Genomic DNA, 13,372 nt, shown 5'->3' on the forward strand with positions numbered 1-13,372 from the left:
AGCAAACACTTGAAAATTTTACATTTGACTTTGTAATTTTATATGACCGTTTAAAGAAAAGCAAGAAGGAAAGTGAACTTGTCCTGTCTGATTATAGGTATTATTATTGTAAAGCAGTAATAACGCAGACAGGGCGGGTCTGACTTGATGTGGACTAAGGCTTCAGAAAGTGAAGTCCTGAACAGAATAATTCATCTATGAGGACTTGATGTATGGGAACATTAGTATAAAGATCGATGTAAAATGTGCAGTGTGCTTTGCTAGTATAAATGCTTACAGATAAGAAATGTGATATTGAATTTTTACTATATATTTCATGAAAATTGTTTAAAAATGAATGATAGATTTAGTTTTTAAAGACTTGAGAGTAAAATATTGCTGAATATGTATTTCTTAATTATGTAGAAAAACAAACAGGCAAGATACAAAAGCTCAAACCATTAAAATTGAAAATTCAACTCTATTGACAAAAATCAGCTCTATAAAGCAGCCAAGATTGGACACTGACTGAAAATACAGTCAGTTCAGTTTGTTTGCAACTTACAGAAATGTCGAAGGTAAGTATCCCATATAAATAAAGCATTTTTGTAAACAATCTAATGGAAAAATTTACAAAAGATATAAACAAGATAATTATAGAATAAATAAACCTAAATGTTCAGTAGAAATATGAAAAAATACACTGTTTACTAGTCATCAAACTGTATATGAATACTTCCTTGAATTATGATTCTATATGCAACTTAAAAATGTCCTGCTTTGGTGAACAGAGAACCATGGGAGGTGACAGTTTTCTGTCTGGAAGGTATATTCATATAAAAATGTTGAAGATAATTAGGAAATATTAGTACAATTTAGTATGTTTCTATGGTCCAGAATTTCCATGATTTCTAGAGAAATTAATGACCACGTATCAGTGCATATAATATGCGCCTGTACATAGAATCATAAGAATGTACCCGTTCTTGATGTGTACGTCTGAATACTTGTACATATATGCACAAAATATTCACATTGGTGCTGTCATAGAAAAATACTCACTGTTAAATAAGCGGTGAAGAAATCTGTAAACAGACGCTACTTCACCGTCGTAGCGGGGGTGATAAAATCAAGCTGCGGTCTGAGTAACGCCAGGCAGAGTGGTTTGCAGCTCACTGGCTGGAAGGGTTGCTTTGAGGTAAGAAGGAGCCCCAGATGATGGAATTTAGGAAACTAAGCATGTCGCTGATAGGAAACTAAGCATGTCGCTGATCCGGGTTTCTTTATTTCCCCCAGATATCTTGAGAAAACAGAGAGTAGTATAATTTTGCAGCCCTGGAACAAGACATTACATTAAGAATGCAAATAAAATGCAAATAGGAAACAGTTTTTAAGAACTAAGGTAATAAGGAGTAGACACACACAGGACCCGTGGCTTGTGGGCAGTGTCGCTGAATAGGAAATTCTCAGTCTCATCTACCAAGAAGATGCTGGCTAACTAGGTGAACGCTATCAAGAGGATGGTCAATTATCTTACCCTCTACCAAGTTCCAGTGCTTCCGAAGCTTCTTTTAAACTCAGAGTTGCTCAGGAGGAAAGAAGCAGACCCACCTGGGTTTGAACACTGGCCCCACCGCTTCTGAGAGGTAAAGGACGCAGCTGTCCTCCGCCTCAGGTTCCCCCCGGTCTCGTGGGGGTCACAGAATCACGCAGACAGTGATGGCGTCCACTGTGGCACTGTGCGTCGGGTGCAGTTTTATAAATCAGGTTAACTAAACCACAGGAGATTCGTATGATGGGTCAACACAGAGCCCGGAGGACTGGAGACAGTCGTGTACGATCACGGAAGGACACCCGTGTCGTATCGCATAAAGAGGAAGGCGTGGTACACAAGAAAATGCAAGGTGTGGAACATTTAGCAACATATTTGATTCATTTCCACTGCTTTTCACACAGTCTTTACTTATCCACGGACAAGTTCAGAAAAGATACTCACCAAAGTTCTTCCTTTCTTGCTTGCTTGCTTGTTTGCTTTTTTCTGGTACTGGGGATTGAACTCAGGACTTTGGGCTTGCCAGGCAGGCTCGGTGCCACTGAGCTAAATCCCGGCCCCTTCACCCAGTTTTTAATGATGATCCTTGGCCCTGGAGAAGAGAGTGAAGTCATTAAACTGATGATCGTGTTCTTTTTTTTTCATTTTAAAATCAACTTTTTAAAAAAGGAAGAAGAGTAGGGGAAGAGGGAGGGGTAGAGAAGAGGTAAGAAGGGAAAACAAAAAATATAAGAAAAGCAAGAAAAAAAAAGGAAACAAAGTCTTTGTAAATAGGGAAAGATGGAGGGGCGAAGGTAGGGCACTGGTAAGGGGAAAATATAAGAGCCAGATACATCATGTAAAGGTACAAGATCCCAATGATGGCTGTAACTATTATATACCTTAAATGTACCAATAAACTTAATTAAAAAAGGTACAGGAAGAGAAATAAAGTCTACACTGTGGCGCTGTAAAGCTCAACAGCACTGATCTATGTACAGTTCTCACGCAGGCCGCGTGAGCAAACGTCCCACGAAGGGCGTCTCCCGTTCTTCCTCTGTCTCCTGCTCCTTCGCATCCTTCCTAGGCAGCCTCAGCCCAGTCCAGCTCCCTCACTGTGTCCTCTCAGTCACCGGGAGGGGGGAAGTGACGCCCGCCCTCGGGGCGAGAGCTCTGTGCCTTTGGCTCTGACCCTGTGTCCCCCATTACCTGAGCAAGACTTGAGGATCCGGCCCCTCTGAGAGCGTCCCTGGCTTTGCCGTCCTCCTCCCGGGCGTCTGCAGGTCCCAGGTGTGCAGCTGGTGCGTCTGATTCCCACCGAGGTCTCCCTGTGCCCTGGGCTGCTCCTCCCCACCAGGGGCTCGCAGCTGGGCCCCAGGGATCCGTGCTCACTGCCTTGGGAATCTGAGCTCTGGAGGCTTCAAGGGCGGAGCTGAAAGGGGGAACTCAATATCTGCTATTATTATTTTACTGAACAAATTTAAGTTTTCTAGAGTTTACAATAATTTTCATGTTATTGCTATTAGGACTTTTTGCTTTAATATTTTCATGGCTCCCCTGTTCACCATTTACTTTGTGAAATTTCTGGTTACAAATCACATTGAGTATATTTTTCAATGTCTAAAAATGTGTATTTGAATCTCGATAGATGTCTGTGGCCATAATTGTAAATGACATGGCTTTCTGCAGAAATTATTACATCAAACCTAATTTTCAGGGCTTCAGATGTTGGTGTGATCTTAGTGAGTCTGCCTTTTGAACACACAACATCAGCTTATGAATTTATCTAAAGGAAATACTTTGGATCCTTTCCTCTTTTGTTTATTTTAAAAATAGTCTCTACAGAGAGACAAAGTTTATTGCAGTTCTGCTTTAAAATGCTAGAATATTTCAAATAAAATCTGTGGAGTGAGAAGTTTTGACTGTGTTCATTTAGGAAGATGCCAAGATCAAACGTCTCATTCAATCCGCCTGAGAGGAGAAAGCTGAATCTAGTGAATCTGCAGCTCTGTCCTTGATTAGCAGTTACACCAAGGTGGCTGTTGTCCAAGGGTGGTAAATGATGTTGTCTTCCTTATCCCAAGACCAGTGCGACAGTTAGGAATGTGATTAGCTTCTAGTAGAAGAAAACCCAGCTTCCTCCCATGGAAACATGGACATTGATTTGTAACAGTGCTATGGTGGTCAAGACAGCCTCTTCTGTGATTGCCTTGGCCTTTCTCATGTTCTCAGGGGCTCACAGTCCAATATGTCTACCATGGCTCCGGATATCACATTTCCGGAGGGCAAGGAAGCACCCACATATGCATCTTTATTCAGGAAAACAGCAGTTGTCTCTAAATCTAGACACTTGCTAGGATAAAGGAAGGATTTCGCTCAAACCCCTCAAACTTGTAATTAAATGGCATTGACCAGACTCATGTAGCACGGAATAGGAGAAAGCTCTGTCCCCAACCATGTTGGTTTCCTCCTCAATCGCAGCACATCGGTGACAGAGCCTATCTGCCCTATGCGGCCTGTTGTGTATGGCATCTCTCAGGAAAGTCTCAAGCCACGGAGGCTGTTTCTGAGGTAGCACGTATTTGGCGATGCTCCCTGCCGTGGCAAAGCTTCAGCCAGTGGAGAGGTGGAGATCAGCAGAAGCCCTAATCTTGTCCCAGGGAAGGGCATTCTGAGGGAATTCTGTGGGGTTCACTGTGGCTCCCTGAAGGACTGAGCTCAGTGTGCTGAGGTGTGAAATGGCTAAGACATTCACTTCCCAGAATTTTCTCCATCTTTATTTCATTCTCCTTGCTACTACTTTCTGCCTTGGAATGACCACTTTCAAAAAAACTTGATGGTAGGGGCTGGGGATTTAGCTGAATGATTTCGGCATGTGCCTTGCAATCTCAAGGTCCTGAGTTCGATCCCCGGCACCCAAAACAAAAGAAAAAATCTCCCAAAAACTTGATGCTGTGGAGAAAGGTCTTTCTTAAATAGAAAGGGAGTAAGAGACGGAGTGGCGCAGGAAGTGGAGGTGAGGGGATGAAGAAAAGGAATGAAGATGTGTTACACACATGTACCAGCTTCTCATAATGTGAACATGTACCAGAAACAAGTACTAATAAAAAAGTTTGATATTGCACAGTGTGCACGAACAGCTAACACAGAATCAGTGTGTCTTCAGATGCCAGCCTGAAGTTCAGTGGTTTTAGATTAATTGATTACAACTTTTGGGCTCCCCACAATGACCCTCAGGCTTGATGATTCATCATAATGTCATGAAACTACTGTCATGTCCCAGTGTTGAAACCCTACACTCCGGTGGGATAGCATTAGTAGGTGGGATTCCTGGGTGGGATTCACCACCAGCTGATGTCTTTGTCCTTTCTCCTCTCTGGATGGTGATCAGGAGATGGAGAGAGAATGAAGGAGCCAGGGAGGGGGATATACCTTCCCCCAGAAGCCTGCTTCTTCCAACAGGGAACCTGATTCCAACAGGGCACTGGACTGTGGAACTCACCAGCGGGTAACCCCAGGGATGATGCAGCACCTGTTGAGCCCCCCACCTTCCACATGAGGCTTTGGGGGCACTCTTGACCTAAACCATAACAGTTGGGGTCCTAAGATTGGAGCCATAAGTAATGGAGAAGTTGGCAGAGTGCGTCCCAGAAGAAAGCTCTCTCCAGAATCAAACTGTGCTGCCCCCTACTCTCAGCCTCCAAAACAGTGAACCAAGTTTCTGTAGTTCATAATCTGTGCAGTTTATAGTAATCTGTTATAGCAGCCAAAATGAAGGCAGAAGTTGGTACTAAGGTTGCGGTGCAACTGTACCAAATACCTAAAATTATGGAAGCAGATGATCTGTGTAATGGAGAGAGGTCAGAGGACTCTAGGCGTATATGCTAGAATAAACAGATTTCTGTGGCCATGTGCTTACAAGTGATTCACAGGAGAGTTTGTAAAGAAAAGAGATCCACTGGGACAATGTCTGCTTCTTAGACAACATCAGAGCTCCAGGGAGTAGAATTCTGGAAGGAATGTGGATGGTCTTAGATGGAAACGACCTCCTGTGAGTCTCAGATGGAAATGAAGACCATGTTATTAGACAGTGGGGACCGGGCATTCCTTGCTTTGAAGTAGCAAAGACCTCAGCTGCCATGTGCTGTTCTGATGTTCCGTGGCAGGTACAGTGATAACAACAGATATTTACCAAGTGGATCGTTAAAGAAAGTGCCGAAGAGTGGTGAAGTCCACCCCAATTGCTTATGGTCAAATGCAGGAAGAACAAAATGATTTGGAGTTAGAATTGTTAAGGAAAGAGGAGTCAGAACTTAGGGACCTGGAAAATTGTTAGCCTACCTTCACATTGCAACAGGAGGAAGAATGCTTGGTAAAGAATACTGAGGGCTGGCCCAGTGACTTACTGATAAGGAGTCGTGTGAACATGAACTAGAGATTGAATCACCTCCGATCAAAAGCCAGGGATCCAGAATGGAAGGGATGGTACCGGTAGTAGAACTACTGGTTCAGAGCAAGTGAAGTAGAAAAGGGAGCTCAGTGAAGGAGGATTATTGGACTCAGGCCCTTGAGGCTGGAACCGTGGAACAATTCAGGCCCAAACACGTGTTACGCTTCAAGATATGGTAAGAAGGTTCCTGAAGTGTCTGCTCTGCGCATAGTGTCTGCTCTTCATGTGGTATCCAGAGGAATGGCCTGGCAAGTTTTATTTTATTATATTAGGTAGCTATAGAGAAACAGCAACAGTTATCAAGGATTATTATCAAGAGAAGACCAAAGAAATACCAAAACAAACAAAAATTATGGGAGAGAGAGAGAGAGAGAGAAGACTAAACAGTTTTTCCTTTTTAAGACAAGACTAAGCGTGGTTTTTACTTTTTGTGTGTCTATATACACTACTAATAGAGATACATATAGATTATGTTCTTCTCTTTAATTTTGTTTTTTTATGACAGATGTTTCAAGAGACTTGTCAAAATATAAGAAAGCAATATCAGACTTCTCTTTAGATAATTTCCCTTTAAGAAACAATGAATTAGAAATTCCTTTGTCAGCCAGGCCTACTTAGTGACACAGTGAGACCGTGACTCCAAGTAAAAATAAAAAGGGCTGGGGACATAGCTCATTGTGAAGGATCTGGGGCTGAGGATGTAGCTCTGTGTAGAACTTTTGTCCAGCATGTGTGAAGCCCCAGCTTCAGTTCTCAGCACTGCAAATCAAGACACAATGGAAGAGCTACTTTGATCATTTGATGTGTTTTTGAACATCTTTCAGTTGTCATAGATAATTAAGGAATGTGTTTCTATGTCACAAGCATTTATCATATGCTGTAAAGCTGAGGCATAAGAGAGCCCAGGTGGCTTTCTTGTGGAACCACGTGGATATAGAAATCACGTGGAGAAGCACTTAGTTCCCATGTGTCTGATGGCTGCTTTCACATCTTGGTTTCTCAGGCTGTAGATGAGGGGGTTGAACATAGGAATCACAATACCATAAAACAAAGAGGCCACTTTTTCCTGTTCCCGAGACCGGTTGATCCCATGGAGTACATACATGTAAGACAGGGTCCCATAGAAGGTGGTGACCACTGTGAGGTGGGAGGTGCATGTGGAGAAGACCTTTCTCCTTCCCGTAGCAGATGACATCCTCAGGATGGCAGCCAGGATGTAGATGTAGGAAAAGATGACGACCAGAACAGTGAGTGTCAAGTTAAACCCCACAAAGGCAGTCAGGACCATGATATTGAAGTCAATACTGGAGCATGATAGGGCCAGGATTGGAGGTACATCACAGAAAAAGTGATTAATTAAATTAGAGTTGCAAAAGTCCAAGGAGAAAGTCAAACTTGTGTTTACAGAGGCATTTAGGAAACCCATGATGTAGGAGCCAAGCAGCAGCTGAACACAGACTCTCTGGGACATGATCACTGGGTAGCGCAGGGGCTTGCAGATGGCCACATAGCGGTCCACAGCCATGGAAGCCAGGATGAAGCAGTCACTGGTGACAAATGTCCCATAGACTAACATCTGCACCAGACACCCCGTGAAGGAGATGGACCGGTTCCTGCTCACAAGGTTCTGAAGCATCTTGGGAGTGATGGCAGAGGAGTAACAGAGATCAACGAAAGCCAGGTGCTGGAGGAAGAAGTACATAGGAGTGTGAAGGGCGGGGTCCATCTTGATGAGTAGGATCATCCCCGTGTTGCCCACCAGCGTGGCCACGTAAATGACCAGGAAGGCTGTGAAGAGGATGTGCCAGGACCTGTGCTGACCGGCAAAGCCCAGGAGGATAAATTCAGTCACCACAGTCCCATTGTTTTCTTCCATGGTTAGTTAAAAAGAATGATCTGCAGAGAAATTGCAAAGAAACAGTAAGAGACGAAGACCATTGATGTCTTCAATTCTGAATTCAAAAATGATGTGAAACTTGGTTTCATAGTGGGTTCAGAGAATGTTTACTGTGATGTGATTGGCTTGGATTTTGAAGGCTGAAACTTGGTACTCTTATTAAAAATTTTCAGGTATGTTTTGGAGAAATTAACAATGAACATTAACATCGCTGTTCTTAGCTACTGACTTTCATTTCATAAATGCATCCATTACAGAAGTGAAGTGTACTGTTAGCTATACTTTCTTTTGTGCTTTATGTGATTTAATTACAGTACTAGTTACTCAAGTAGAAGCTAGTGTATCCTCAGCCCTTAAGTTCCCCTGTATTTCCGTGTGGTCTTGATCTAGTCTATTTCCTTAACTCAAGTTTCCTTTCCCCTTCTTCACCAGCTCTGCTCTATCATGGACTGAAGGTCATGCAGTCTTTTATCAAAGTATCTGAGGCAATGGATCATTTTCTTGTTAGTAAGTTCAATGTCTTTCAGATGAAAATTTTATAGCAAGCAATAAAATGTTCCCAGCATTGTAAAAATTCTTTATGGTTGTAAATATGCAATGTCACTTCTTGTACTGTGTCTCATGGACCCTGAAGATGGTGTCCAAATACTGATTGCTTCTTAGACCATATATGGTCAGTTGTGCTGTAATCGTTGTCCGCCTTTCATTATTTGCCTTGTATAGTAGTGTCCTTATTTTTTTCTAGGGCAAATAATTCGATCATTGCCTTATATGCTTTTTAGAATTTTGGCATTCTTCCAACCTGTAAAATGCCTGTTTATAATATGCTAATATTGCTACTGAGTTAATTTATAGATGCTTTTTGATAATTCTGTTTTTGAACACTTGTGAACTTGACCACATCTGTCCTGTATTCAACTTGTCTGTTTTATATTTTATGGCCCACATAATGAAATCTGGAACAATAATTCATCATTTTTGCCTCATAGGTTTTCTTTAAAAATAAACTCATTGAAGTCAATTGCTTTCTCAAGCTTGTTTGCATCAGAGTCGAATTCTATAATAAAGTTTGTTTTTCTTCTTACACTCGGTCACTGGTACATGTTCTTTCTTGAATCAGGATACTTTGTACCAAAAGTATAATTGATAAGTTTTACTTTGTGTTCTCAATGTTTGTTATTATTATTATTTATTTTGTTACTGAGGAGAGGACTGAACTCAGGGCCTTGAGCTCTTGAGGCAGGCAGTAGAACCACCGAGCCAAATCCCCAGCTCAATGTTTATTTTTAAAAAACATTACTGTCTAGAATTTTAGAGTGTTAATGTGTGTATGTTTGTACACATGGAAACCATTTAAATATTGTTAAGTATTAAAAGTTTTGGCTTGCTATTTTAAAATCTACTCTAAGTCAGCTGATCTATTATGGGATAGGCAATGCCTACCAAATACTTATAGTACTACCAATTGTAATATTACAGTATCTCATTTCAGAAATTGCAAAATGAGAATTGTCCAAGACATTTCACAAGGCCAGCAGAACCTTAATTATCCAGAGGATGAGAAAGGAAAATTAGAGCCCCTTTCATTCATGAATATGTCAGGAGAGATCCTAAAAATTTATATTCCTCAATCAAATCGAGCCTTGTACTTAACAAGTCATTGTGGAGTTCAAAGGAGGCTTCACTGAGTAACAGTTCTCTTCCTTTCTTAGGGTTCTACCCAGATGAGAAAATAGGATGTCAGTATATGCAGTTCATAGTATCTCTCTGGAGCCCTAGAGGAGGGCTTTGGGTTTCCTGGGTGAATCCTTCCTGCCCGTGAGCACCGTTCAGGTGGCAGCTGACCTATCTCTCTCAGGAGCAGTGTCTGGCCATGTCTCCCACAGTGCAGGGGGCTCTTCCGGCCAGCAGAGACCAGAGCTTCAGCAGGTTCAAAGCTCCCATGAGGATGTGGCAGAGCAGCATGCCAGGTGTCTTCTCTGACTCACCAGCCACACTCCGCTCCAGTGTGTAATATGAGAGGAGAGGCTGTAGTGAGAGCAACTGGTGTCCCTGTGTAGGAAAGAAACAACGGAAGCCCAGGAAAGACATTTCCGTCGCCAGTCAAGACTGGGTTATATTTAACCCACAATGAAAATAAGTTTTTACATCAGAAATCCTATTTTGCCACCTGAGAACACTGAAAGACAAACGCCACACCATCTTCCCAGGGGGCTATGCTGGTAAATCATTCATCGCAGATCATTTCTTTTCGGTCCTGAGACCCACTGCCTGGAAAAGAAGGACCTAGACCCGACAACAGCTGTGGCTGGATCTGCTCAATAGTTTTCCTAAGTTTCTGCCAGGAAAAAAGGATATAAAAAACTGATCATAAAGGAAGGAGCATAACTATTATTTTTGTACAGTATAACTGTCCATGTAGAACACCTTAGAGACTGGTTAGGTAAATTGTTAGTGAGGCTGTAGAGCCACTTTGCATTAACCTAACATACAAAAGCCAATGCATTTCCTTTTACTAAAGAAAAACACTTTTAAAAAAATACATCTGCAATAACGACAGATATGAAGTTTGTAAATTGTAACTCTAAACAAATATTTGTGGAAGTTTATGTGTAACTTGACAACTTTACATAAAAATTTGAAGGAAAATATGGTGAGAAGTGATCTCAGGAGTTGCTGTAATAATACAGAGTGGGTGCTCGGGGGTCCACCAAGACCTCAGAGAAGGAAATCTTGAAAGGAAGAATTCATCTATGGAGACTGGAGGTATGAAAACATTAGCATATTTATAGATGCAAAATGGTGCAATATACGTTGGTGCTTTCAAAGCTAATCTATATGAGAAGCTGACATTGGATTCCTGCTGTATACTTTATGAAATTTCTTTACAGATAACTATAGATTTATTTATTTATTTTTTTGGTAACAGGGTTCGAACTTGGGTCCTTATGCTTGTAAGGCAGGCGGTGGAACCACTGAGCTAAATCCCCAGCCCTTGATAATTATAGATTTTAATTTAAAGCTTTGAGAATAGAACACTGCCAAATATGTGTTTCTTAGCCATGTAAAGCACATTTGGACAAGATATAAAATAACAAATCATTAAAATTGAAAATTGAATTCATTGAAAAAAAGGGAACATTATAAAACAGCAAAGACTGGATACCAACTAGAAATGTAGTCAGATACATGTGTTATTAGTCTTCAATACTAAAAAATGATTTATGCAAATCAATGTAATGCAAAGGAGTCACAAAAGATACAAAGTGGGTGATGATAGAAGAAATAATTCTAAATGTCCAATAGAAATATGAGAAGTAGTTTGCTAGTTACCAAACAGCTATATATGAATACATTATTGGAATACAATTTTATAATCATCAAGTTAAAATGCCACAATTTAGTGAGAACCTGGACCCACAGAAACCCTTGTTTTTCTGCTGGGAAGGTATATTAGTATACAAATGTTGGAGATAATTTGGAAATATTTGCATAATTTAGTATACATCTGTATGGTCCAGGGTTTCCAGAGAAGGTACATATTCTAGAGTAACTAGTGACCACACACAGATGGCTATCCACACCTATGTACACGTACTTGTGTGTGCCTGAGCATGTATACGATGTGCGTACGCGCAGAGAATGTTTGCAGCAGCGTTGTTTGTCATAGAAGAAAAGCACTTCATGTGGGCTTTGTAATTATACTGAGTCCCAGTGCTTCCGAAGCTTCTTTTAAACTCAGAGTTGCTCAGGAGGAAAGAAGCAGACCCACCTGGGTTTGAACGCTGGCCCCACCGCTTCTGAGAGGTAAAGGACGCAGCTGTCCTCCGCCTCAGGTTCCCCCCGGTCTCGTGGGGGTCACAGAATCACGCAGACAGTGATGGTGTCCACTGTGGCACTGTGCGTCGGGTGCAGTTTTATAAATCAGGTTAACTAAACCACAGGAGATTCGTATGATGGGTCAACACAGAGCCCGGAGGACTGGAGACAGTCGTGTACGATCACGGAAGGACGCCCATGTCTCACTGCACAGTCACGAAAGCATGGTGCACAACAGCATGTGACATGTGGCCCACTTAATATACTTCATTCACTTTCACTATTTTTTCTCATTCTAGGAAAATTCAGGAAGTGATGCTATATATATTTTTTAATGTTTATATTTGGGCCCAGAAATCTGAAGAGAGAAATCATTAAACTTATAAACTTCAACTTTTTCATTTTAAAACAACCTTAAATATGTATGATTCCTCTCTTGGAAACTCCGCAGTGTGCCCTGGTCTAAAGAAACTGTTTTTCCTCTGTTCCTTGTCTATTGGTAAAGCTCTTTTTGCTGCCTGCATTACCATCTTCCAGGGCCTCCGTTGGCCATAAGAGGACCGAGGAAGGGGAAACCCTCTTCTTACCTCCCTGGCCTCTTTGCCTGTGTGAGGTTAGGCAGTTGTCCCAGGGGCGCCTGAAGTACCCTGGCCTAGGCGAATGTCCACCAGGGCCTGAAGGCCTCCAGGCTGTGACAGTACTGTGGCCTGCCGGGCCCTGTGGAAAGCCTTACTTCCTGTTTGTGACTGCTGGGCCCTGGCTGGGCCTCAAATGTGATTGGCGCTGAAGGCAGCAGGTACAGGAGGGTGGCCCTTGACAGTCTACAGGATAAGGGGCCATTGCATCGTCCTTGGTACAGTGCAGCTCATCCAGGGCCCTCTTGGGTACACTGTGAGGACCACCCACATGCCCACTTGTTGGCCCTTGGCTTTGGGCTTTGCCAGCTGAGCTTGTTGATTGAAGACCCGTGAATGAGCAGTTCTCCATCTTCTTTGGGATGCTCTGGCTTCGAGCTCCTCTCATGGAGTTTCTGGGTTGATGCTGCTTTTCCAGTGGACCCAGCAGTGGTTCCATGTTCTCTATCCCTTCTGACTCATGCTTAAAACGCATTTTAAAAACTGGTCTAAATTTAACCCTTGAGCTCTCAAAAACACCTCATTTTCCTGTACAATACTGACCCTAGGTCAGGAACTCTGGGCCAGGAACTCTGGCCCCTTTGTCATGCCATAAATTATAACACCACCCTACAGTTAGAGTCTTTGTGTTACAATCTTAAATTTTGGGGGACCTCATATCAATTGTTTTTTATTTATTTTTTTGCCTTCATGGAGTTCTAGCTTTGTTAGGGCTTTCATAAAAATCTGGTTATTCAACTACTCAAGAATTACCAAACTTATTTAAAACATGAGAGGAGAAAAACTGCTAAGCTAAAGGTTTACATCAAACTCACAAAGAAAATCCTTAAAATTTGGTAATATAAATATGATAGAATTTAAGTTAATAGGTATGTTTTGGGTTCACATGGTTTCAAAACAAGTTAAGTTGGCCAGTAGAATAGGAGTAGGGACTTTTCTTTGTTAACAATTTAAGATGCAGTGTTCATTGCTTTCTAAGTACATGCACAGATACAATATATATATATATATATATATATTGTAAAATACAAAAATAATATAAAATAATCAAAAATAATAAA

General features: G+C 41.7%; 1 protein-coding gene across 1 annotated transcript; it reads right to left on the bottom strand.

Moving 5' to 3' along the window:
* Positions 1 to 6,900: 6,900 nt before the first annotated feature.
* On the bottom strand, positions 6,901 to 7,836 carry LOC104851223 (putative olfactory receptor 5AK3). Its single transcript, XM_010608398.1, has one exon. It carries the CDS (start codon positions 7,834 to 7,836, stop codon positions 6,901 to 6,903), a length of 936 nt encoding a protein of 311 aa, XP_010606700.1.
* Between the last annotated feature and the right edge of the window lie 5,536 nt (positions 7,837 to 13,372).

This window comes from Fukomys damarensis, unplaced genomic scaffold (assembly GCF_012274545.1).
Source record: "Fukomys damarensis isolate Sample0158 unplaced genomic scaffold, DMR_v1.0_HiC HiC_scaffold_27, whole genome shotgun sequence".
Lineage (NCBI taxonomy): Eukaryota > Metazoa > Chordata > Mammalia > Rodentia > Bathyergidae > Fukomys > Fukomys damarensis.